The 27,785-nt window shown below is 53.7% G+C and overlaps 1 protein-coding gene across 2 annotated transcripts in view; it reads right to left on the bottom strand.

Annotated features, from left to right (window-relative positions):
* Positions 1-1,453: 1,453 nt before the first annotated feature.
* The window catches only part of LOC133348960 (T-box transcription factor TBX2-B-like), a 38,487-nt gene continuing 12,155 nt past the window's right edge, over positions 1,454-27,785 (bottom strand). Inside the window, exons 2-6 of one of the 2 annotated variants that reach the window (XM_061562120.1) lie at positions 19,553-19,699; positions 14,382-14,458; positions 12,722-12,918; positions 3,938-4,344; positions 1,454-3,519 (exon numbers count right to left, since the gene is read on the bottom strand). In XM_061562120.1, the coding sequence (XP_061418104.1) occupies positions 3,118-3,519; positions 3,938-4,344; positions 12,722-12,918; positions 14,382-14,458; positions 19,553-19,699 (1,230 nt within the window). In that variant the 3' untranslated portion in view covers positions 1,454-3,117. The remainder of the gene's footprint in view (positions 3,520-3,937; positions 4,345-12,721; positions 12,919-14,381; positions 14,459-19,552; positions 19,700-27,785) is intronic. The other variant, XM_061562121.1, reaches the window with a different exon arrangement.

Genomic DNA, 27,785 nt, shown 5'->3' with positions numbered 1-27,785 from the left:
GACCGAACATTCAAATGTAACAAATATCGACAGTACACTTCTCAAACGGCATCTCCCACTCTCCCCCCCACACTCCCCCCACCCACTCTCACACTCTCCCCCCACACTCTCCCCCCACTCTCTCTCCACACGCTCTCACACTCTCCCACTCTCCCCACACTCTCTCTCCACACGCACTTTAACACTCTCCCCACACTCTCCCCTCCCACTCTCTCTCGACCTTACCTACGACAATATTTCCTACGACCATTTATCCCACAACAACAACAACAGCTGTCCAAAGCCCCCCCATCCCCCCCACCCCCCTCATCCCCCCCCCCATCGACCCCACAAAGCATTTACAGAGCGCGAATAAATTAAACACAGCACTTGCAGTAGGCACAAACGAGCGAAAAGCACCAACACCATCATCATCATCAACACCATCATCATCAACAACATCATCATCACCATCATCATCATAAACACCATCATCATCATCAACACCATCATCATTATCAACATCACCATCATCATCAACACCATCAACACCATCATCATCATCAACACCATCATCATCATCAACACCATCATCATCAACACAATCATCATCATCAACACCATCATCATCAACACCATCATCATCATCAACACCATCATCATCATCAACACCATCATCATCATCAACACCATATCAATCATCAACTCCATCATCATCACCATCATCAACACCATTATCATAAACACCATCATCATCATCATCAATACCATCATCATCATAAAACACCATCATCATCGCGTGATCCGCGAGGTTTCTCACCTGCAGGGCTACCAGTCGGTGTGGTGACTGCCTGCACGGGGCAGTGGAGCAAGTAGGTTGACCCCACAAATGAACTCCGCTCACGAACGGGAATGGTTCAGCTCCCAGTCGGAGTGGGGACAGGGGGAGTGGGGAGTGGGGGGTGAGTCGTCGACGCGGTCCATCCGAGGCCTATAAGTTGAGTGCCACTTTGTTGGAATTGAACAATGATGACCGTTCCATGAATGGACTTGGCCACCGCTAAATCAATGTCGAATGTCCATCCATCGGTCGAGGATCGGCCGAGGATCGCCCGCCCGAGGTGACGCGTCGTCCCCTCCCCGTGTGACGAGGGGGCTGCTTCGCTTTATTATTTCGTCCCCACCACAGATGATGATCCCCGCCACAGGCAGAGTCGACAACGGTCAACTTGGAGCGCTGCGCCACCGCCACCAGGCGGGATCCGCTCGCTCTCGGGGGGGACGACTCAGAGGGAGAGAGAGGATGACTGACAAAGAGAGAGAGAGGACGACTCGGAGAGAAAGGACGACTCAGAGGCGCCACAGACGAGGGGGAAGGAAGCAACAGCAGCAGCCACGCAGCGTGGCTGGCGCCAAATAGCCCCCTCCCCCACCCAAGCTCTGCGGTCCTCTATATATGAAGATGTTTTCGTTGTTGTCGTTGTTGTAATTGTGGAATGTTTTGACGTTGTCTGCCGGCCGAATCGCCCGTGAACGAAAAGAGCTTCTCGGCTCAAGTGGGCTTCGCCCGGTGGGAAATGAACCTCCCGTTTGTGAGTCGGCGAACATTTCTACTCTGTGGGGGAAAAAAAATAAACTGGAGCACAGGGGGAGAACAACCCGCCCGTGATCGTCATCGTCGCTCGCCATCCACCAACCACAACCTCGGAGGCGTCGTGGGATCTGCCGCCCGGCGAGACTCCCCGGCACGTCGGCGCAGTCTCACGCGGGGAGGAAACAAAAATAAAAACCGACACAAAAAAACGAAACGCATGCAGTCCACTCCGCACGAGAGACGTCGCGATACAAATAGGCAACAACAAAAAATAGAACAAAATCAAACCAAAGTCCTTTGGCAAGCAGGCTCATGTGCAAGTCTGTACACCTTTTTAATATATATTTAGTTTTTCTCTCTGAAACAATAGCTTGTGCAGGTCGCCTTTTTTCTGTCCGCCCCGTCCCGTCAGTTCACTCCCAGTCGACAAAGCTTCACTCCGTCGATTGGTTATATACCCGGGCAGCCCGCCATGGTAACGTAGAATTTCCACCGCTCGCTTCAAAGGGGCTGCCCGCTGCAGCCGGGGCGAGCGTTCGCTCGGCGATTGGTAACGCGGAATAATAAGTGCGTTTCCTTGTCCGCTCCTACGCCACAGAGAGGCGACTTTATTCAGTGGCTAGTTCCTCGTCTCCTGCAATATTAACCAGCAAACCTCATTTTTTAGAGACACCTTATAAGGGAGGACCGCCCGTTGGCTTGACGGAGCTCCGTTAAGTTGGGCGCCGATATATCCAAAAAGAAGTGACCGCTGTTCATTTTCATGAAAATTCTATTCACGGAGCTTGGAGTTGAGCTTGGAGTTTGAACCCTTGACGTTCATGGACGGGTGTAGCAAAGCCATCGTCATTTGTGCGAGCCGGTCCGATGTTTCATGCACCCCGCTGACGTAAGCTTTCAACACCCCGATGGATCATCGCAAAGGCTTATGATTTTAATTTAAGTCGTTTTTTTGTTTTGTTTTAAGTTTGGCAGTAACTGTCTATCAACGGTGACAGCGTAGAGCTCTCAATCTCTCCCGTTTCTTCCGGCTTTCCAAAACGCAGCTCAGCATGCATCGTCGGAAGCCTCCGACGCATCATCTGTCGAGCACATTTAACAGCGATCGCTCGTTGCGTGCGCGCTTGTGGCGTCAGACAAACTCGGTGGTGCTTTGGTTCCTGAAACGTGGCAGGCCCTCTCTCTCTGGGAGGTAGTGCAGTCGCAAGATGGCACCCGGGAAAATGTATATATACATATATGTATACTGTATATGTATCTCAGAAAACCATAACGATGGTGCTAAAAAAAATGCCAGATGGGCGATCCCACAAGATGGTGGCCTAGATTCACAAAATGGCGGCCATACGATTGCAGTCGGGAGTCATCGATCCACAAGATGGCGACCAGTTGACGAAAGATGGCAGGTGTGCAGTTACGACGACGCCTGAAAAGAAAACGACGGGGTATGGCTGAGACGAACCGAGAACGAGACCGCAAAACGGCAGGAGGGCCCCGTAGATGTGGGGGTCCGTTGAGTTCACGGCGGCCTAGCGGAGGCTCCGTCACGGCGGGCCATCGCCCAGGCCGCTCACGAGGCGCTGCATGTGCCGCAGCTCGCTGGGCGACCGGTCCACCTGCGGGGACCCCGACCCCAGCGTCGCTGCTGCTTCCGCCTCCCCGTGCGAGCGAGTCTCCAGCTTTTCCGGCTTAACGTCCCGCCTGGCTCCTGCCGCCGACACTGCCACCGCGGCTGTGGCCGCCGCCGCTGCCGCCGTCGCCGCCGGGAGGATCGAGGGCAGCTGAGAGGGCAAGGAGCCAATGCCAAGGCCCGGGAAGGAGTAGGGGTTGTACCGCCAGCTGCCCCGAGCCGCCGCGCTCAGGAAGGCCGGGCTGGGCAGCGACGCCGTCGGCAGGTAAGGGTACGGGTACGGCAGGAGGCCGCTCAGGCCGGGAACTGCTAGGCCCTGTGCGAAACATTTGGTTGCGGGAGGCGAGACGAGGGCGGGAGGAGAGAGCGAAAGTGGTCACGGTCGGCGGTTGTTTTTACGAGCACTTGGGGATGCTGCTGGGGTTCCCTATATCTGGGTGACGGTGCTAATGATGATATTGTAGAGACACAATTTTTCTAGGAGGCTCAGGTAAATTATGTCTAGATAATTGCCTGTTTGATATGCTGTATGCACAGCTGTCCGGTCTGCTGTCTGGTGTACTGTCTGTATACCGCCCACTTTTACATAGCCACGTCCACACCTGGAACCTCTCATGAGACCTTACCTGGGACCTCACGTGGAGCCTATTAAGTGAACTTACCTGGGACTTCACCCAAGACCTCACCCAAGGCCTCACCTGGGACCTCACCTAGGACTTCACCTGGCACCTCACCTGCGGCGTGAGCAGAGGGTGGCCGAAGGGCCCCCCCGGCAGGGCCGGCGAGGGACCCCCCCCGTGGGTCCGGGCGTCGAGCCCCGGCACGGAGGCCAGGAAGGGCCCCAGGGGCCCCGAGTGCAGCAGGAGAGGGTGCGTGGGGGGCAGGCCCCCCGCCACTCCCAGCTTGCCGAAGGCGCTGCCCAGGTGGTGAAGGTGAGGGTAGTGGTGCTGCTGCTGCTGCTTGTGTGGCGAGCTCTCGGGGGGAGTGGAGGCGCTGGAGTTGCGGCTTTGGCGGCGACCGACGAAGGAGGGGGGGCGGCGCTCTTTTGCCGGGCTCGAGGGGGGCCCCGGGGAGCCCCCCGAATCCGCGCCGCCGCCACTGCCGCCGCTGGACCGCTCCCCGCTCCCAACCGAGCCCCCTGCTGGAAAGAAATGGGGTTTTAAAAATAAGTGTGTAGCGTCGGGGTGCTTAGCTTCAGCCGCAACACGTCCGGAACGCCGCTGTGTTCCGGGAATTCTATTGTCTTCAGCTGTGAAACGTGGACAGGCGACTCTTGAAACTCAGCGGTGCAATTCGTTGGTGAAGACAGCCTTGCGTGGCACGGGGACAGCTGCCACCGGGGGTGCCCCTAGGCGAGAGCGGTGGTTCTCAAATGGGGGGTGGGAGGGTACGCGGACCCCTGGGGGGCTATGTGTCTCGCTCGGTGTGTCTTTGTGTGTGTCTCTCTCTGCACGTGTGTGTCTGCCTGTGCTGTTCCCGTGTCTGTGTTATATCATTCATTCTTACCTGATGATGGTTGCTTGTGTTGCAATCGAAACGTCGTATTCTATTATGATTTTATTTTATTTTCTACGTGACGTTACCGAACTAACTAAAGAGTAATTCCTGCAGTCACGAAAGCTTCGAATCTAGTTTGATTCATAACCGCGTGTGTAATTATATCATGTACGCGAGACTCATTGGTGAAGCATCATGTTGTATGAATCTGCCTGCCGATGTAAAATAACTCGGGTGCAATTTGAATCCACATGGTAACATCGAGCGGTATAGAAAAGACCTTTCTAAACTCACCTATCATTAAGCAACGCCCTGGTTACGAAGAGTAACAAAGAGTAACCAGCGAGCGAGAACAAATGACGGAACGTGAGTGGAATTTTACGTTTTTATTCGCCTGCAGTTACTTGGCTAGCTGGGGTATAACCTCACAAAGTGGACAATTCGGTTTAAAAAAACTTATTAACGTTGAGGGATGAGGGGGTGGGGGTGGAGGGATGGGGGGGGGGTGGAGGGATGGGGAGGATGGGGGGGGTGGAGGGATGGGGGGGTTTCAAGTTTTCAAGTTTCAAGTTCATTTATTAGATATAGCCCTGTGAGCCATTCAGGGGGGTGGAGGGGTGGAGAGATGGGGGTGGGATGGGAAGGGGTGGAGGGATGGGGAGGGGGGAGGGATGGGGGGGGATGGGGAGGGGTGGAGAGATGGGGGGGGGGGTGGTGGGGTGGGAGACAAAGGCGGTCGGGCGTGCACTTGCCCCCACGAGTCGCGTGATGATCGCGTCGCGTGCACTTGCCCCCACTACCTCTACACGGGGGAGCTTTGTCTTTGTGCGAGTGAACGCGCAGTGCTTTCAGGAACTTGACCCCCCCCCCCACCACCACCCCCCCCCCCATGGATTCAGATGCCGCGGCGGGAGATCGAATCGTCCCGACCCCCTCTGCATGGGACCCCCCCCCCCCCATACAGTTTCTGGATGTCAATTTATCTTACACGGTGATCCATTAATAGATACCCCACTAATGTGTGTTTCCGTAATCGACCTCCTCCTGCCCTCCCGTTCCTCTCGCCAGCCGAGCGCACATCGCCACGACGGCCACGGGAGCAAGAGGAGAGCCCTTCAAACCACGTTCTCTTTTTTTGAACAATTGATGGGGGGGGGGGGGGGCTTTGCATTTAAAGGGTTCGTTTTCGGTACGTTTCGCGATGATGCGGCATTTGAGTGGGGCATCTATAAATGGATCGCCCCCCTGTATGATTGCGACGCAGTGTTCACAAGACAGCATCTGTGCAGAATGTACAAGTTACGCGATATGTAGAAACACCTTACACGCGCGTGTCTGAATATGTACGATAGATGTGTGTTTGTGTGTCTGTGTGTGTCTGTGTGTGTGTGTCTGTGTGTGTTAGTGGTGTGTGTGTCTGTGTGTGTGTTAGTGGTGTGTGTGTATTAGTGGTGTGTGTGTGTATATGTGTGTGTTAGTGGTGGGTAGTGTGTGTCTGTGTGTGTGTCTGTGTGTGTGTTAGTGGTCTGTGTGTTAGTGGTGTGTGTGTGTGTTAGTGGTGTGTGTGTTAGTGGTGTGTGTGTGTTAGTGGTGTGTGTGTGTGTGTGTTAGTGGTGTGTGTGTGTCTGTGTGTGTCTGTGTGTGTTAGTGTAGTGGTTAGCGCTACGCTGCGCTACGAACCTGGCGACCCAGATTCGATTCCCGCTCACGGCCAACACCGGTGACGATTATCTGAACCGGTCGTGGGCCTCCCCTAGGTCGGCTCGGCCTCAAATGAGTACCTAGTGCGGTGTGTAGTAAACATCGTCACTGGGGAGACAAAGGCGGTCGGGCGTGGTGCTGGCCACCCATCCACCCCTCGTGTGCCGTGCCGGCCATCATAGCTGCTTGGCTAACAGCACTTGCCCCAAAAGTCTGCTAAGGCTATACGGGGAATCTTTGCCTTTGTCTTCATGTACATGCGTGACATGCATGACAGCCTGTGTGTGCATGCATAGATGTACTTATTACATGCGTCCATATATAACAGTGTCAATTTATATATGTATATGCTTACGTGTACATATATATAGTCAATAGATGTGTACGTACACGTGTAGATGCTTACGCGTACACATAATATACATCATGTGTGTGTACGTGTGTGTGTGTGTGTATTCGTAGGTGCTGCTCACGAACAGCACTTGCCCCGCCAGTCTGTTAGAGGCTACACGGGGGATCTTTGTCTTTGTTGCCGCTGAGGTGCAGCTGACGAGACGCTGATTGCCGAAACGCCGCAATTCTGCGGTGCGACTGCCCCACGCGTGCTCTCGCGAGTGGCGTCATTGCGTGGAGAGACAAAGAGGGACGGGGAGGGCTTGCTGGCTACTTACTGTGGGTTCCAACAGTGGCATTGTCGTAATAGGTTTTTTACCCTTTAAACTGGTACAAAACTGACACCTTTATGCAAGGCATCATGTTTGCAATAACCACAACACAAGCAGTCAAAGTGCAAACAAAAAGAAACAACTCTGATAATGATATGATAAAGATGTGCATATCATTATCAGAGTTGTTTCTTTTTGTTTGCATTAGAAACAACTCTGATAATGATATGATAAAGATATGCATATCATTATCATTATCAGAGTTGTTTCTTTTTGTTTGCATTTTGACAGCTTGTGTTGTGGTTATTGCAAACATGATGCCTTGTATAAAGGTGTCAGTTTTGAAAGGGTAAAAAAACCTATTACTATATTTTGCCACTGGTAAAGGAGATGTCTCAGAGTGGAAATGTCTTCGTGCTGTTCGCTGTCTGTGCGATGTCCTCTGGCCTGACACTGGTGGCGAGGCTGGGCCATGCAGAAGGCTGCTGAGTCTGGTGGAGGCCATTCCGGTTTAAAAGACATTGCCACGAATCTCATCAGTTCTAGATTTGAAGATTTCGTGACTGCAAGGATTCATATTCTTGGGTTTTTTCGGTAAAGTCACGTAGGTAAAAAATTAAAATAAAATAAAAATCACGACGTTTCATACTCTTAGGTCATTTACTTGATACAGCCAGCGTGCTGTGACGGTTCCACCGGAAGACGGAGGCTTGTGTTGCCTCCGAAACGTCGTGATTTTTATTTTATTTTTATTTAAGAATATGAATCTCATCAGCGCCACGTGCTCACCACAGGTGCCGTGCGTGTGGTTAATGCGGTGATTTCATTCCTTGCGCAAGGTTTCTGTTTCGTGTTTGAACATATTCAAGCAACCGCTGCTGCTGCTGCTGCTGTTTTAATGCCAGGAAGGGTACAACACTCGTATTATGATGATTGTGTATTTCGGTAAAGTCACGTAGAAGGGAAATAATACAGTAAAAAAATATATATTCTAGATTTGAAGCTTTTGTGACTGCAAGTATTCATACTCTTAGGGTTTTTCCGGTCAAGTCATGTAGGTAAAAAAATAATAAAATAATCATAAATGAAAATAATTCAATTGATTTATTTTCATTTATTATTATTTTATTATTGATATTTTTTTTACCTACGTGACTTTACCGGAAAAAAAACCTAAGAGTATGAATATATATAACAATTTATTTTTTTTCCCTTCTGCGTGACTTTACCGAAAGAAGCAAGAATATGAATCCCTGCGGACACGAAAGCTTTAAATCAAAACTCGTATTCTTAATATTTTTTCATACAAACAATGCCGCTGCTACCGCAACAGAGACAATAATTCGCATGAATTTGGGGGGGATAAAATATGTTGAACTTCGTTTTATCCTTTTAGGAACAAAGTCTGTTTGAGAGTTTACATTCGTGAAGTTTTTGAAGGGTGATAAATCATTCTAAGTGGTAAAATAATACTAACCATAATAATCGTATTATGTATGTGTAGCCAACCATGTTATAGTAATTATATGACTATGATATAATAACTATTATTGAATACTACTTTCGAAATGTATATCATGAATTACTATACGCAATTAGACAATAATAATAAACAAATGCATATTAATTATTCAACAATAGTGAATCATTAATTATTCAACAATAGTGAATAATTCATATTTTACTTATATTAATGAGATACATTTCTAAAGTAGTGTTTACGTTTTATAATAATTCTAGAGCAATTCCACAACTGTGATATTATAATTGTATTTTTTTAGCGAGGAGTGAGACGCTGCAGTCGATAAAAAGCGGATGGATTGCTCATTTCCGGGTTAACGGCTTCGCTGACGATCTAAAACTACATTAAAATATTCTTTGGCTCGTTCGGTAAAGTCACGTAGATAGTTTGAAATAAAATAACAAAAAACGATGACAACGTTTCGTCGCAACACAAGCGGCCGTCATCAGGGAAAGGCGACCTTTTGTGTTGCGATCGAAACATAGCAGTGTTTTTGTTATTTTCGTTCAACCGTTGTACGTGACTTTAAAGCTTGCGTGACTGCAGGGATTCATCTTCTTGGTTCTTTCTGTAAAGTCACGTAGAAGGGAAATAATAAAATAATAAAAATAAAACATAATAAAATTATTCTCACGATGTTTCGGCCACAACGCACGCAGCCGTCCTCAGGTGAAGAACATGTCTGTCGGAAAGACAGCGTCTATTATATTTTATTTTAATTATTGTATTATTTCCCTTCTACGTGATTTTACCGAAAAGACCCAACGAATATGAATCCCTGCAGTTACGAAAGCTTGAAGTCAAGATTTAAATTATAATAATAACAAATCATGTTTAATTCTTATTTTTTACGATTGACAGCGAATCTATCGAAGTGGCTGATGTCACCACCATCATCATGATTATAGTTTAACACGTATCGGCTTTCGCCACCAATATCCCATACCGTGTCAACCCACACGGTTTACCCCGCGATTTCTGCCCAGGGAAATTGAGTTTTCAGGTCCATAAGGCGTGCAGCCGTTTCAATGCGGGCCGAATTATTATTGTTGTGTCTATTTGTCTGTGTTTCTCTCCTCGTGATGGGACTTTGTGGGATGAACGTTGAGATGTATAAGGGGCCACGGGGTGACCACTAAGGTCTGAGTTGGTCTGCAATAAGGTAATAGCAATGACAACGGGCCGATAGATACATTATCCGTACAACAAACCTTGCTCATTGGCCGTTTCGGCTGGTAGTGGGTTAATTAAGCGACACATTTATATATTGACGCGATCTAACCCCACAACCTCTCTAATGGATCGTGTGTGTGACGCAGCGATTTCGCACCTTTCTAGCCACAGGCGATCCCGAGTCTCTCAGCCTGCAGAGGTTTGTATTGTCCCATTGTCAGCTGGGTTTGAATATTATTGTTTAAACTATTTACTTTCAGCTATGTATTATTTTAGCCAGGTAAGGCCGCCACTGAACTGCGTAGCTGTCTTTCAGAAGCGACCTGGACACCACGAATTGAGAGTAGCGGCTGATCATCATCATCATCACCACGTGGACATGTAGAGCCAGCAGCGAAATAACTCTGAGACGTGTGGTGGTGATGTTGGTTCTAAATGTGGAGTGGAAAACCCGGAGGCACCCTGAGACAAATCCACGCGACTACGGGGAGAGAGAAAGACACGCAAACTTCAAATATACAGCAGCAGGCGTCAGGGTCGGAATCGAACCCACGACCTTCTGTATACCAGGCGAGGTAGTTAACATCTCCTAGCCACTGTGATGATGATGAGAGAGAGACGCAAACTCCAAATATACAGCAGCAGGCGTCAGGGTCGGGATCGAACCCACGAGCTCCTGTACACCAGGCGAGGTAGTCAACATCTCCGAGCCACCGTGATGATGATGAGAGGGAGAGAGAGACGCAGACTCCAAATATACAGCAGCAGGCGTCAGGGTCGGGATCGAACCCACGACCTCCTGTACACCAGGCGAGGTAGTCAACATCTCCGAGCCACCGTGATGATGATGAGAGGGAGAGAGAGACGCAGACTCCAAATATACAGCAGCAGGCGTTAGGGTCGGGATCGAACCCACGACCTCCTGTATACCAGGCGAGGTAGTCAACATCTCCTAGCCACCGTGATGATGATGAGAGAGAGAGACACGCAGACTCCAAATATACAGCAGCAGCAGGCGTCAGGGTCGGGATCGAACCCACGACCTCCTGTACACCAGGCGAGGTAGTCAACATCTCCTCGCCACCGTGGTGACGGAGAGAGGGGAGGGGGTAAAGGGGAGAGGGGGTAAAGGGGGGAGGGGGGTGGAGGGGGCGGGGTCCTCTACCGGTGTCAGCTGTCTTCGCCCCGGGGGAGGGCAAAGGTTAAACCGCGGGGAGGGGCCCTCAGTGCGCCCACCACTCAGCACCCACCACTCAGTCAACATTAGTGAATAACTAATATTTTACATATATTAAAGAGACACATTTCAAAAGTAGTGTTTACGTTTTATAATAATTTTAGAGCAATTCCACTACTGTGATATTATATTTCGATTTAAAGCTTTCGTGACTGCAGGGATTCATCTTCTCGGTTTTTTGGGTAAAGTCACGTAGAAGGGAAGTAATAAAATAATAAAAATAAAATGTAATAAAATAATAAAATAACGTTTTATTTTTATTATTGTATTACTTCCCTTCTACGTGACTTTACCGACAAAACCAAGAAGATGTGATATTATAATTGTATTTTATTTTTTTGCAAAGAGTGAGACGCTGCGGTCAATAAAAAGCGGAGGGATCGCTCATTTCCGGGTTAACGGCTTCGCTGGCCATCTAAAACTACATTAAAATATTCTTTGGCTCGTTCGGTAAAGTCACGCAAGTAGGTTGAAATAAAATAACAAAAAACGATGACGTTTCGATTGCAACACAAGCGGCCGTCATCAGGGAAAGGCGACCTTTTGTGTTGCGATCGAAACGTCGCAATTTTTTTGTTATTTTCGTTCAACCCTTCTACGTGACGACTTCACCGAAAGACCCAACGAATATGGGGGAAGGGCAAAGGTTAAACCGCGGGGAGAGCGCCCACCACTCAGTACTGGAGGAGGTCGTGGGTTCGATCCCGACCTTGACGCCTGCTGCTGTATATTTGGAGTTCGTGTGTCTCTCTCTCTCTCATCATTATCACGGTGGCTAGGAGATGTTGACTACCTCGCATGGTATACAGGAGGTCGTGGGTTCGATCCCGACCCTGACGCCTGCTGCTGCTGTATATTTGGAGTTTGCGTGTCTCTCTCTCATCATCATCACGGTGACTAGGAGATGTTCACTACCTCGCCTGGTGTACAGGAGGTCGTGGGTTCGATCCTGACCCTGACGCCTGCTGCTGTATATTTGGAGTTTGCGTGTCTCTCCCCGTGGTTGTGTGGATTGTTTTCCGGGACCTCCGGTTTTTCCCTCCCACATTTAGAATCAACGTCACCACCAGACGTTCTGAGTATTGGGCTGCGAGACATTTCCACGTGATGATGATGATGAAAAGCCATTACATCGATGAGCTGCTTTTTCACTTGTGGCGGCCAGGTGGCTTCTGAAAAATAAACTAAAAGGTCAGTGAGCTTTACCTGGGAAGATTAATAACGTAATTTAGTTTAAACTAAGTTAGACTAAGTTCAGACTGAGACTAAGACCATCCGACTCAATGCTGCCTTGCTCAAGCTTGGGAAATTGATGTCCTTACACAATGTGAACTTTCTATACTTTATTTTTACTTATTTATTTTTACTGAAGTGTTTACCTTTCCTATCATTTGCACTTCTATCGTATTTTCCTATCGTGTTGTAGCTTTCTGACCCCGTGCCTCCTGCAGAATTAAATATACTTTTTGATTCTGAGAGACGGCGTTAATAGAACCAGGGAACCGACGATTTTGTCGATGAAACCCGATCCAATAGCTACTTAGCTCACCCGGGGAGTGTTGTGCCTCCCCGAGAGTGTTGTGGAGTGTTGTGGAGTGTTGTGTCTCTCCGGGAGTGTTGTGGAGTGTTGTGTTTCTCCGGGAGTGTTGTGTCTACCCGGAGTGTTGTGTCTCTCCGGGAGTGTTGTGTCTCTCCGCGAGTGTTGTGGAGTGTTGCGTCTCACCCGGAGTGTTGTGCTCGGGGCTTGTGTTGGGGCTGGGCCGCTCTTTTTTCTCCTCCTCCTCCTCCTCCTCGTCGTCGTCGTGGTCTTCGTCGTCGTCGTCGTCGAAGTCGCCGCGGCCGGGCGACGAGCGGCCGCGGCGCGACGCTCCTCGCGCCTGCTGCTCGAAGGCGCGGAGACACTGCAGGGCCAGCTGCCTGCTGCACCACCACCATCATCATCATCACTATCACTATCATCACCACCACCATCACCACCACCGTCACCACCATCACCACTATCACTATCATCACCACCACCATCACCACCACCGTCACCACCACCACCATCATCATCATCATCACCAACACCATCATCATCATCACCAACACCACCATCACCACCACCGTCACCACCACCACCGTCACCATCACCATCATCACAATCACCATCATCACCAACACCACCATCATCACCATCATCATCACCACCACCACCACCGTCACCACCATCACCACCATCATCATCACCACCACCACCACCACTATCATCACCATCACCACTATAATCATCACCACCACCATCATCACCATCACCACCACCACGATCACCATCACCACCATCATCACCAACACCACCAACACCACCACCATCACAACAACAACCGCCATTCGCCACTAAGTGGCGGTGACGTTATCACGACTCCCGTGCCAGGCTAGGTGCACGTTAATGCCACGTGAAGTGTCGAACGCCCGCTGGCAGGAGGTCACGGGGCAGACCCAGCAGGTGCCACGGGTCGACTGTGTTTTAGTCGCGCGGCGCTCCGCTCGTTGTTGTGAGCGTCGCTCCTCCGCCCTCCGTTGTTGTTGGAGGGCGACTGCCTCCAACTGCCCAGTAGCGTCCTTTACGAGCCTCCTCCACAGAGGCCGATCTTGACACCGCTGCTACCAGTCATCGGCAAGCCGACTCAGCTCCACATCCTCCTGTACCACATCACTCAATCTCTTTTCTAGCCCGTGTCACTCACCCACCTATTCACCCATTTATTTTCTAGCCCGTGTCACTCACCCACCCACTCACCGATCACTCCATCTCTTCTCTAGCCCGTGTCACTCACCCACCCACTAACCCATCACTCCATCTCTTCTCGAGCCCGTGTCACTCACCCACCCACTCCCCCATTTCTTTTCTAGCCCGTGTCACTCACCCACCCACTCACCCATCACTCCATCTCTTCTCCAGGCCGCACCGTGCCCGTTTAGCCCCGCTATGCAGCCAAAAAGAAGCTGTTTGGCCATGCGGTGGTTGGGCATGCGGTGGCTGGGCATGCGGTGGCTGGGACATGCGGTGGCTGGGCATGTGGTGGCTGGAACATGCGGTGGCTGGGCATGCGGTGGCTGGGACATGCGGTGGCTGGGGCATGCGGTGGCTGGGGCATGCGGTGGCTGGGCATGCGGTGGCTGGGGCACGCGGTGGCTGGGCATGCGGTGGCTGGGCCTGTGGGCAACGTGACCCAGCCAGCGAAACGTCGCCTGCCCGAGAAGCTCACGGGAGATGTGGACCGTGTCCATGGATCTCGCAAGGATCTGTGAGCTCCTCTACACGGTCCAGTCTGCAGGTTCAGGGGGGTTCAGGGACCCCCTCCCCCCAGCGATCAGTGGGGTGTTCCGTGGAACTCCGTTACCGTTTCTCTCGACGTCCATTGCCCGTGTCGCGGAAGCCTTTGGCGAAGGGGTTGTGGTCGATCTTGAGCTGCGTGATCTGAGGTTCAGGACGGGCGAAAGGTGGTGGGGGGGGAGTGTGAGGAGGGGGGGGGGGGCACAGGGTGGGGCGGTCAGTAGGGGAGCGGAGCGGTCGTTGGTCTGTTATCCTCGGCCGAGGAACGTGGAATGACTCCCGTTGCTCTGAGCCTGCCCCTCGCGTCCCTGTGATCTTCGTCTTCGTCGTCTGCTTCTTCTGCTCGCGACTCGCGAGGTCTCCAGCCGCTCTGCTGCTGCTGCTGCTGGGAGTGGTCGCGCCGGTGGCTGCCACTGCGCAGCTCCCAGACTGCGGAGCGACGCTTCGTGCCCTTCGGTAACGATCAGAACAACCAGAGTCGTTAGAGACGTGTAAGTCTGTCTTGTGGGTGGGTGGGTGAGCGAGTGGGTGATTCAGTGGATGAGTGGAGTGAGTGAGTGAGTGGGTGAGTGAGTGGGTGAGTGACTGGGTGAGTGAATGGGCGAGTGACTGGGTGAGTGAGTGACTGGGTGAGTGAGTGGGTAAGTGACTGGGTGAGTGGGTGAGTGAGTGGGTGAGTGACTGGGTGAGTGAGTGGGCGAGTGGGTGAGTGACTGGGTGAGTGAGTGGGTGAGTGACTGGGTGAGTGAGTGGGCGAGTGACTGGGTGAGTGAGTGGGTGAGTGAGTGGGTGAGTGAGTGGGTGAGTGACTGGGTGAGTGAGTGGGTGAGTGAGTGGGTGAGTGAGTGACTGGGTGAGTGAGTGGGTGAGTGAGTGGGTGAGTGACTGGGTGAGTGAGTGGGTGAGTGACTGGGTGAGTGAATGGGTGAGTGAATGGGTGAGTGAGTGGGTGAGTGACTGGGTGAGTGACTGGGTGAGTGAATGGATGACTGAGTGGGTGAGTGACTGAGTGAGTTGGTGAGTGAGTGACTGGGTGAGTGAGTGGGCGAGTGGGTGAGTGACTGGGTGAGTGAATGGGTGAGTGACTGGGTGAGTGAGTGGGTGAGTGACTTGGGATCAACGCTTTGCCCCTTGCTAAGCTGACCCTGGGAGTCGTTAGAGATGTTATTAAAGTCGTCTTCACAACTCACCTCTCTAACTTGGCCATCATACCCCACCGAAACCCTGGCCGTTTACTCTGCAGCTTCTGTTGATTTCCTGCTCATCATACACGGTGGCGCATGGGGATCTACGGATGACATGCTCTGCTTGATATAGATTTATTTATTTATTTTTGTTGTGAGTTGGAAAATCGTGGCCATGTAACGCGCGCAGCTCCCGGTGTGTACGGCTATAGTCCGCTACCCACGGCACGATGTGCACCTAGTCTGGCACGGGCGCCGCGGAGACGTCACCCGTCACGTTAGTGGCGAGAATAAAGCAAGATATCAACTACTGAGCTGTGGTTCAGTTTACCAGCTAAGACCCAACTGAGCACAATTGATAAATCAACGTGGAAATGAACAGTAGCAGCTAAATAACTCCAAACGCGTGTTGATGTTGATTCTAAATGTGGAGGGGAAAACCGGAGGACCCGGAGACAAATCCACGCGACCACGGGGAGAGAGAGACACGCAGACTCCAAATGTTTAGCAGCAGGCATCGTCAGGGTCGGGATCGAACCCACGACCTCCTGCACACCAGGCGAGGTAGTAAACATCTCCTAGCCACCGTGATGATGATGAGAGAGAGACACGCAAACTCCAAATATACAGCAGCAGGCATCGTCAGGGTCGGGATCGAACCCACGACCTCCTGCACACCAGGCGAGGTAGTAAACATCTCCTAGCCACCGTGATGATGATGAGAGAGAGACACGCAAACTCCAAATATACAGCAGCAGGCATCGTCAGGGTCGGGATCGAACCCACGACCTCCTGCACACCAGGCGAGGTAGTCAACATCTCCTAGCCACCGTGATGATGATGAGAGAGAGACACGCAAACTCCAAATATACAGCAGCAGGCATCGTCAGGGTCGGGATCGAACCCACGACCTCCTGCACACCAGGCGAGGTAGTTAACATCTCCTAGCCACCATGGCGTCCGGGTGTGCCTCGCGTGGAGAGCGGTGGCGCAGCGGTTAGTGCGCTGCGCCGCGAACCCGGTCGACCCGAGGTCGATTGCCGCTCGCGGCCACCAAACAACGCGATCCGAGCCGGTCCTGGAGTCTCTCCCCTGGGTCGACGCGGCGTGGTGGGGGGTGGGGGGGAGAGACAAAGGCGGCCGGGCGTGGTCGCCGGTCACCCCCACGGCCGCGCCCTCTCGACGTTGGCACCGCTGCGATTTGCTGCCCGCACCCGCGGGCCCCGTGAGGCCACGCGGGGCAGAGATTGTTGTTGTTGTTGTTGTTTCTCTCCCTCCCCTCCCCTCTCCTCCACCCCCTCCCCTCCCTCCCTCCCTCTCTCCCCTCCCCACCCTCCCTCCATCACCCCTTCCCGCCTCCCTCCCCCTCTATCTCCCCCTTTTACCCCCCTCCATCCCCCCTCCACCATCCTCCCTCCCCATCTCCCCACCTCCCCATCCTCCCCTCCATCTCTCCCTCCCTCACTGCCCCCCACACTCCCCTCCCTCCCTCCCCTCCCTCCCTCCCTCCCCCCACCCTCCCCTCCCCTCCTCCCCGCTTCTCCTCCATCCCCTCCCCTCCCTCCCCCACGCTGCGTCAGCGGGCAGTCTAAGTAAACGCTCGCTAAGTGATCGCATTAGGCCGCAGCAGCGGCCCCCAAATTGAATTAGGGGGCCACTTCACAGCTAACAACGCCCACGTGACCCTCGGCGGTCACTGACTGACGTCTGGGCAACACCGCGCCCCCCCCCCCACCAACCCCCCACACCCCCCACACCCCCCCACACCCCCACACCGCCAACTCAATCATCTCCCACGTGGCGATGCTGGACGTGGTCTGTCCAAGCCATAAATCCCTCCCCGGTGCCCCTACATTATTTATCCGGCGCGGATATGCATGCAGGTACGTGTATGTATAAGTACGTACGTATGATGTATGTATGTCAAGGCCGTAGCCATGGAGTCAACATTGGGGGGGACCAGATTTTGCAGGGGGTCTGGGGGTCCCCCCCCCCCAGAAAAATATCTAAATTTGAAAACTAATTTCTTGTCTAAAATATTAAAACATTCACCAACACATGGGATGGACTTTTAATTCTTTTTTTACAATAATGCCCAAGAGTGTATTTTATTACATTGCTCTGTTTTTTTTTTACCATTTCTTGCTTAATTGTATGTAATGTTTGAGATTAGGGATTAATAAAGTACAACCATAACCACAATCATATAAACAGAAATCGATGCATGGATTTATGTGAAGACAAGTCCAGATATTGTGGCCAAGTTTTAGCAAATTGTTCTTTTCATTTACATAGCATAGCAATTATGATTACTTTTTTAATATTTTTATAGCAATATGTATGTTGTATGTTGAACTTCTTTTGCACCATACGTAGCCGGCCGTGCTACTCGGGGGTGCCCGGTGGAAGGACGAATACGTCAAAAACACAACACAGAGCAGTGCTCAAGAAATGCGTTTGTCAATCTGAACGATGATCACGACGATGATTTTAAAGTGCATCAAAGCTCCCCAGTGGCTCCCCTAATCTCAGAGGGGAGAGGCGTTCCAGACGGCCACCGGAGCGCCTCTGAAAGCGGCGCGCGACGACGACGATGATGATGATGATGCGGTGACCACCGGCGTCTTACGACCGGAGTGTCCCCTGACGATGGTTTATGCTCCTGTGAGATAAACGAAATTTTTTTTTTCACCAGGTAACGTCCACTGAGCTACGTGGGCTCGTTTTTGTTCAGAATCCACCTGGGCAGCCACAAGTGAGAGCTCAACGAAGTTGGCGGCTCATCAGCACGTGGGAATTTACAGCAGCTGCGGCCAAACAGTCTGAACGCGTGGTGATGTTGATGCAAAATGTAGAGGGAGAAACCGGAGGGCCTTGGAGAAAAATCCACGCGACCACGGGGAGAGAGAGAGACACGCAAACTCCAAATATACAGCAGCAGCAGCAGGCGTCAGGGTCGTGATCGAACCCACGATCTCCTGCACACCAGGCGAGGTAGTCAACATCTCCTAGCCACCGTGATGATGAGAGAAAGACACGCAAACTCGAAATATACAGCAGAAGGCGTCAGGGTCGTGATCGAACCCACGACCTCCTGCACACCAGGCGAGGTAGTCAACATCTCCTAGCCACCGTGATGATGATGAGAGAGAGAGTGACACTCAGACTCCAAATATACAGCAGCAGGCATCAGGGTCGTGATCGAACCCACGACCTCCTGCACACCAGGCGAGGTAGTCAACATCTCGCCATGGGGTCTGATCACCCCCCTCCCCTCCAGTACCCCCCCCCCTCCTCGCCTCCTCGTATCGTCATTGTGCAAGACAATGCCGGCTGTCAATCACCACTGCCACTCTCTCTCTGAGCCAGCCCACGAGAGATTTCTCAAAGGCCCTGACCGTGATGTTTAAATCTCGAGTCCCTTCGTTGCTTCGGATTCTCCTCCTGGTTGCATCTGCCGAGTCTCCAGCAGCGGTACCAGTGAGTATCCGACAGAGTTGGTAGGTGTGACCATCTGGTCTGTGTGTGCGGTAGGCGGTCGACTCAGCCTCAAATGAGTGTGTAAACATCACCGCTAGGGAGACAAAGGCGGCCGGGCGTGGTGCTGGCCACCCACCCCCTCGTGTGCCGTGCCTGCTCTCACAGATGCGAAGAGCACTTGCCCCAACAGCCTGTTCAGGCTATACAGGCGATCTTTGTGTGTGCAGCTGTGTTGTGCGTGTTTGTGTCCGTAGACTAACATCACCCCATAGTCTAACATCACCCCAAGACTAACACCATCCCAAGACGAACACCACCCCATAGACTAACATTACCCATACAGTAACATCGCCCATGGACTAACATTACCCATAGACTAACATTGCCTTTTGAAATGCATTTCCCATAGATTAACACCGCCCGTGTACTAACACCGCCCGTGCACTAACACCGCCCATGCACTAACACCGCCCGTGTACTAACACCACACGTGTACTAACACCTCCCGTGCACTAACACCGCCCGTGTACGAACACCGCCCGTGCACTAACACCGCCCGTGTACTAACACCCACCTTGTCGTTCTGGTAGGCGGTGACGGCCAGGAACTGCGTCTCGGGGAACACGTAGGTGCGAAACGTAGAGTAGGGCAGCCGCAGCAGCTCGCTGGCGCGCACCACGTGGAACCGCGGCTGGTACTTGTGCATGGAGTTGAGGATCGTCTGCGGGGTCAAGGGTAACGAGGGTTATTCGGACCGGAGAAATCCGATGAGCCGTGAAGCTCTTTCGTCGCCCGCGTCGCCGCCCACCCCTGACTCGATGTCCTCAGCCTGTTGTTTTAGTTGCTCAGGTAAGGGCCCCAATTGAGATGTGTAGCTCTGCTTCAGGAGCGGCCTGGCCTATCGACAAATCATCGTCGTCATCACGTGGGCATGTACAGCTGCAGCCAAATAACGGCAAACGCGTGGTGGTGTTGATTCTAAATGTGGGAGGGGAAAACCCAGAGGACTCTGCAAAAATCTACGCGACCACGGGCAGAGAGAGAGAGACACGCAGACTCCAAATATACAGCAGCAGCAGGCGTCAGGGTCGGGATCGAACCCACGACCTCCTGTAGACCAGGCGAGGTAGTTAACATCTCCTAGCCACCGTGATGATGATGAGAGAGAGAGACGCAGACTCCAAATATACAGCAGCAGCAGGCGTCAGGGTCGGGATCGAACCCACGACCTCCTGTACACCAGGCGAGGTAGTCAACATCTCCTAGCCACCGTGATGATGCTGATGAGAGAGAGACACGCAGACTCCAAATATACAGCAGCAGGCGTCAGGGTCGGTATCGAACCCACGACCTCCTGTACACCAGGCGAGGTAGTCAACATCTCCTAGCCACCGTGATGATGCTGATGAGAGAGAGACACGCAGACTCCAAATATACAGCAGCAGGCGTCAGGGTCGGTATCGAACCCACGACCTCCTGTAGACCAGGCGAGGTAGTCAACATCTAGCCACCGTGATGATGTTAGCGAGCGCCTCATTCAGAAGGACGGAGATGTTGATGGGCATGTTATCGCCTTTTGGGCAATGTTAGTTTGATGGGCACAAACACCCACACGCAAAAACCCAAGAAGACGCAACATACTCTTTGGTTGTTTCGGTAAAGTTACGTAGGTATAAAATAAAAATAAATTTAATCACGACGTTTCGGGCGCAACACAAGCGTCCGTCATCAGGTGGGACAACCACAGCAAGAAACAACTGCTGAAGTGGACCCACACGCAACGCCACACGCACACCAACACGCAAAAACAAAGATCCCCCGTGTAGCCTTAATAGGCTGTTGGGGCAGGTGCTGTTAGAGAGTAGCAGCACCTATGAAGGCCGGCACGGCACGCGAGGGGGTGGGTGGCCAGCACCACGCCCGGCCGCCTTTGTCTTCCCCCTAGTGGCGATGTTTACACACCACACCGGATAGTAATCTGATGCTGAGTCGACCTAGGTGAGGTCCAGGATCGGTTCAGATAATCGTCACTGGTGGTGTTGGCCGTGAGCGGGAATCGAACTCGGGTCGCCGGGTTCGTAGCGCAGCGTAGCGCTAACCGCTGCACCACCGCTCCCCAAACACAAAGACCCCCCATATAGTCTTAACAGACTGTTGGGGCAAGTGCCGTTGGCGAGAACCTTTGAATGCCGGCACGGCACGCGAGTGGGTGCGCGATCAGCATCACGCCCGACCGCCTTTGTCTCCCCAGGTCACCAACACACACACCCCCCCCGCACAGACGCACACACACTAAACACACAAGGGCACGCAGGAGCCCATTAAAGGGCAGGAAGGCTGAGCCCCTCTTTACAGAAGGCGCTTGAAGTGAGCGAGACGGAGGGAGGGAGGGGAATGGGACATTCATCACTGGCACCACTTATTAAGGTCCCATTAAAATTGCGGATTTTTATTTTTTATTTTTTTCTCCTCCATACTTTGGTTCTTAAAAGTCTCTCTCTCTGTGTGTGATGGACTCCCCCCCCCCCTACTCTCTCTCTCTCCTTCTCTGGTTTATTGGCTGCAATAAACCACGCAGTCGCCTGGGGTGGCTCCGTAATGGTGGCCACAAATCCGCCTGCAAGCTCAGCCGCACTCACGACCAGACAGAACAGGAGGCGACCGGCTTTGTCTTACACCCCCCCCCCCCCCCCAGTGATGTAGACATCTACAGTTATTTACCACGCCCGGCCGCCTTTGTCTCCCCCAGTGGCGATGTTTTACTGCACACCGCCACCAGCTACTCATTTGAGGCTGAGTCGACCTAGCGGAGGCCCAGGACCGGTCCGGATAATCGTCACCGGTGTTGTCTGTCAGCGGGACATCTGTTGGGGGGGAGGAGGTGGGGGGGGGAAGAGCTTCATAGCTCATCGGATTTATCCTCCGGGATAAATAAAAACTTTCCGAGTCTGAATCGACGAGGAGGTTTCCTCGCAGCTGCCTCATCGCCTCAACCCCCACCCCCCAAGTCCCCGTTGCCAGGGACAACGGCCCGCGGAAGTTGACATCAGGGAACAACTTCTGAGTAAGTAAACCCTCGCCCCTGAGTCCACACGGCGCTCTGCGACTCAGATCATCGGTGCACATCCCGTGACAGTCAACGCAGACACCATGTTGAAAAAAACTAAACGCATACACCCACATTGTTTTTTATATATATATGCTCAGAGGTAGAATGTGGCCAAATAAATTTGCCAAACTATATTTGTTGACGCGAATTTGTGGTCTGTGGGTGGAATCGCGCGTTTGGAGTTGTTTGACTGCTAGACATTTCCACGACGTGACGATGATGATGAACACATTGTCCTGCGGAGGGAGCTGGTAGGAACGTTGGGCTGCTCGGTCAATGGCCAGGGTCAACGGCGGCGTGGTGTATTCCGCAAATATGCCGACTGTGAGGGCGGGCACAAGCCGGCGTGAGTAGGTTAAACGTTGAGTTTTATAAGGGCACCACGGGGTGACCAGCCCCTCCCCACCCAGCCCCCCCCCCACCCAGCCCTACCCTCCCCACCCAGCCCCTCCCCACCCTCCTCTCCCAGCCCCTCCCCACCCAGCCACATCCCTCCCACCCCCCACCCAGCCCCACCCTCCCCACCCAGCCCCTCCCCACCCTCCCCACCCAGCCCTTCCCCACTCTTCCCTCCCAGCCCCTCCCCACCATCCCCACCCAACATCTCCTAGCCACCGTGGCACCTATGCAGACCCATAGATACCCATGGATGTACAAAGATGAGCACGGTTGGCTACGTAGGGTGCGAAAGAAGTTCAATATAGATACATGTAGATACTGAGACGAACACTGGACACTTACAGAGACCTATATATGCGTTAAAACGCTACATAGAGAGAGAGAGGCAGAGATTAAAGGCACCGCCACATGTTGCTGCCATACGCGAGAGGGAGAGGCAGCGGGAGCGAGAGCCGGTGAACCGGAGCCGGTGCAGTGCAAACGAACTCCCCTTTAACTGTGAGCCGGTTGATGGAATTACCACCCCCCCTCTTCCTCCTCCTCCTCCCCCCCTCTGAGAGCCCCCCACAGCCCCCCACGAGCGAGAGTTCACGTGGGGAGTGGTGGCGCAGCGGTTAGCGCGCTGCGCTAGGGAGCATTCGGCAATGACCCCCACGACCCCGCCCCGCCCCTCCCTCCCCGGGAGTTCCTCGTTTACGGCAAACGTCACCACCACTACCACCACCACTACCACCACTACTACCACCATCACTACCACCACCACTACCACCACCACTACCACTACCACCACTACCACCACCACCACTACCACCACTACTACCACCACCACTACCACCACCACCACTACCACCACCACTACCACTACCACCACTACCACCACCACCACTACCACCACTACCACCACCACCACCACTACCACCACCACTACCACTACCACCACCACTACCACCACCACCACTACCACCACCACTACCACCACTACCACTACCACCACTACCACTACCACCACTACCACTACCACCACCACTACCACCACCACCACTACCACCACCACTACCACTACCACCACTACCACCACCACCACCACTACCACCACCACTACCACCACCACTACCACTACCACCACTACCACCACTACCACCACTACCACTACCACCACTACCACCACCACCACCACATTGACAAGAGAGAAATGCGTTCACAGTATTTGGCTGTTGCTATGAATCTCCACGTCACGACGACGATGATGACGATGATGACGACGATGATGATGACGATGACGACGACGATGATGATGATGATGACGACGATGATGATGACGATGATTATGACGACGATGATGACGATGACGACGATGATGATGATTATGACGATGATAATGACGACGATGATGACGATGACGACGATGATGATGATGACGATGACGACGATGATGACGACAATGATGACGATGATGATGACGATGATGATGACGATGATGATGACGATGATGATGATGACGACGATGATGACGACAATGATGACGATGATGATGACGATGATGATGACGACGATGATGACGATGATGATGACGATGACGACGACGATGATGATGACGATGATGATGACGATGATTATGACGATGATGACGATGATGACGACGAGCCAACTTCGCTGAGCGGTCATTCGCGACAGCCAAAGTCGCGTCTCAAGAACACACCGAGGCGCATCTCGGCGTGGCCTTGGCTGGTTGAAATAACATTGAGTTTGAGCAGTTCATTCGACACCGACGGTCGCGCAGTGCAGGTGCGCGCCGCCTTCCTGAGCATCCTCCGTCTACGGGTTTCCAGGAACGCATCCTCGACTTAAACCGGGGTGTGCCTGTATCAGGGTCACCAGGGAGCAGCCCTGCAGCGCTACGAACCCCGGCGAGCCGAGTTCGACTCCCGCTCACGGCCACCACCAACACCGCCAGTGACGATGATTCTGAACCCGGTCCCGGGCCTCCTCCCCCAGGTCGACTCAGCCTCAAATGAGTACCTTGTGCGGTGTGTGAAGAAACACATGGCCACTGTGTAGAGACAAAGGCGGTCGGGCGTGGTGCTGGGCACCCACCCCCTCGTGTGCGGCAGTGGCGGCCTTCATAGCGTGCTGGCTACTCGCTGACAGCACTTGCCCCGACAGTCTGTCAAGGCTATATGGGGGGAAGGGGAATCTTTGTCTTTGTGTGTGGGGATGGTGGGTGGAGTGGGGGGGATGGTGGGTGGAGTGGGGGGGGATGGTGGGTGGGGTAGGGGGGGATGGTGGGTGGGGTGGGGGCGGGGTGGTGGGTGGGGTGGGGGGGATGGTGGGTGGAGTGGGGGGGATGGTGGGTGGGGAGTGGTGGGTGGCGTGGTGGAAAGTGGTGGGTGGGGTGGGGGGGATGGTGGGTGGAGTGGGGGGGGATGGTGGGTGGAATGGGGGGGATGGTGGGTGGGGGAGGGGTGGGTGGGGAGTGGTGGGTGGCGTGGTGGAAAGTGGTGGGTGGGGTGGGGGGGATGGTGGGTGGAGTGGGGGGGGATGGTGGGTGGAGTGGGGGGGATGGTGGGTGGGGGAGGGTTGGTGGGGAGTGGTGGGTGGCGTGGTGGGTGGGGGGGATGGTGGGTGGGGGGAGGGGTGGGTGGGGAGTGGTGGGTGGGATGGGGGGGATGGTGGGTGGGGGGGCATGGTGGGTGGGGGAGGGGTGGGTGGGGAGTGGTGGGTGGGATGGGGGGGATGGTGGGTGGGGGTGGATGGTGGGTGGGGGAGGGGTGGGTGGGGAGTGGTGGGTGGCATGGTGGGTGGGGGGGATGGTGGGTGGGGGGAGGGGTGGGTGGGGAGTAGTGGGTGGGATGGGGGGATGGTGGGTGGGGGGGGGATGGTGGGTGGGGGAGGGATGGGTGGGGAGTGGTGGGTGGCGTGGTGGGGAGTGGTGGGTGGGGTGGGGGGGATGGTGGGTGGGGGAGGGGCGGGGCTGGGGGTGGACACGCTCGGTCGGGTGTGACCTGTACTAATGTACGTCGCGAAATCAGAGAGGAGAGGGGAGGGAGAGTGCAGCAGAGAGAGGGGGGGTTACGGGTGACCGCAGTGCAATGTAACTCACCACAGCTAGCAAAGACAAAAGATCCCCCCGTGTAGCCTCAGTAGACTGTTGGGGCAAGTGCTGTTCGCGAGTAGCACCTGTGAAGGCCGGCACGGCACACTAGAGAGGGGGTAGCCAGCACCACGCCCTACCGCCTTTGTCTCCCCAGTAGCGATGTTTACTACACACCGCACCAGGTACTCATTTGAGGCTGAGTAGACCTAGGGGAGGCCCAGGACCGGTTCAGATAATCGTCACTGGTGTTAGCCGTGAGTGGGAATCGAACCTGGGTCGCCAGGTTCATAGCATAGCGCGCTAACCGCTACACTACCGCTCCCCATTGATACACACAACACATACACAGCACCCACGCCACACACACACAACACACACATACACAACACACACAAAACACACACAAAACACACATAACACACACCACACACACAACACACCACACATCACACACACACACCACACACGACACAAAACGCAGCGTTGTCGCCTTCTGAACTTCGCGTGTCAACGCCGCTTGGAGACACCTCGAGACTTGAGTTCGCATGCAGCCGTGTGTTCTGCTGTGTGTATGGTGTGTGTTGTGTGTGTGTGGTGTGTGTGCTGTGTGTGGTGTGTGTGTGTGGTGTGTGTGTGTGGTATGTTGTGTATGTGGTGTGTTGTGTGTGTGTGCTGTGTGTGTGGTGTGTGTGTGATGTGTGTGGTGTGTGTGTGTGGTGTGTGTGTGATGTGTGTGGTGTGTGTGTGTGGTGTGTGTGTGTGGTGTGTGTGTATGGTGTGTGTTGTGTGTGTGTGGTGTGTGTGCTGTGTGTGTGGTGTGTGTGTGGTGTGTGTGTGTGGTGTGTTGTGTATGTGGTGTGTTGTGTGTGTTGTGTATGTGGTGTGTGTGTGTTGGACTTCTTTCGGACCGTACCTAGCCAACCGAGCCAACCGGAGCTCCGGGGGGTGGTGGCGAGGTGAACAATCTGGGATCGCCGCGGGGTCTGTGGCGATTTCGCGGCGTCGCGGGTCACGGAGTCAAAGATCCCAGCGCGCGATACCCCCCACCACCCCCTCCCCCCACCCCCCACCCCCTCCCCCCACTCCCCCCACTCCTTCCCCATCACTCCCTCCCCCCATTCACCCCACTCCCCCCACCCCCCCACCCCCACTCCCCCCACTCCTTCCCCACCACTCCCTCCCCCACCACTCCCGCCCCCCCACCACCCCCCACTCCCCCCACTCCCTCCCCCCCAGCCCCCACCCAGCCTTAACATACTGCAGGGGCAAGTGCTGTTAGCGAGCACCTATGAAGGCCGGAACGGTACACGAGGGGGTGGGTGGCCAGCACCACGCCCGACCGCCTTTGTCTCCCTAGCGGCGATGTTTACACACCGCACCAGGTACTCATTTTGAGGCTGAGTCGACCTAGGGGAGGCCCAGGACTGGTTCAGATAATCGTCACTGGTGTTTGCCGTGAGCGGAAATCGAACCGGGGTCGCCAAGTTCGTAGTGCAGCGCGCTAACCGCTACACTACCGCTCCCCACACACACACATACACACGTATACACATACACACATACACACGTATACACATACACATACACACATACACACACAGAGAGACACACAGACACACACGTAGACACACACACAGACACACACACACACACGTACACAAAGACAAAGATCCCCCGTGTAGCCTGTAACAGACTGTCGGGGCAAGTGCTGCTAGCCAAGCACCTCTTGAAGGCCGGAACGACACGCGAGCGGGTGGGTTGGCCAACAGCAACGACCACGCCCGGCCGCCTTTGTCTCCCCAGTGCTGAGTGTTCACAGACACCGCGACCTGATGTTCATTTGAGGCTGGGTCGACCTAGGGCAGGCCCAAAGATATTCGCCGGCGACGTTGTGCGCTAACCACTGCGCCACCGCTCCCCAGCAAGTCCTTAGACACCGATGTGAACGTAGCTCAGACAAAGTATCCCCGTGTAGCCGACACGAGCTCGTCAGGGCAAGTGCAGTGGCGAGCACCAATGTCGGGCACACAACGGGGTGTTGTGGTCAGAACCACGCCCGCCCGCCTTTGTCTCCCCTCCCCCCCAGCGCCAATGAAGCTTTGGCACCACACCACATGTGGTGTGCGTGTGTGTTACACACATGTTACACACATGTAGTGTGTGTGTAATACACACACACTACATGTGTATGATGCATACGCACAC

The sequence above is a fragment of the Lethenteron reissneri genome, chromosome 28 (assembly GCF_015708825.2).
Source record: "Lethenteron reissneri isolate LAM-NWPU_2019-01 chromosome 28, ASM1570882v1, whole genome shotgun sequence".
NCBI lineage: Eukaryota > Metazoa > Chordata > Hyperoartia > Petromyzontiformes > Petromyzontidae > Lethenteron > Lethenteron reissneri.
Note: the sequence above shows the minus strand (reverse complement) of the source record. Positions and strands in the feature narration are given on the sequence as shown.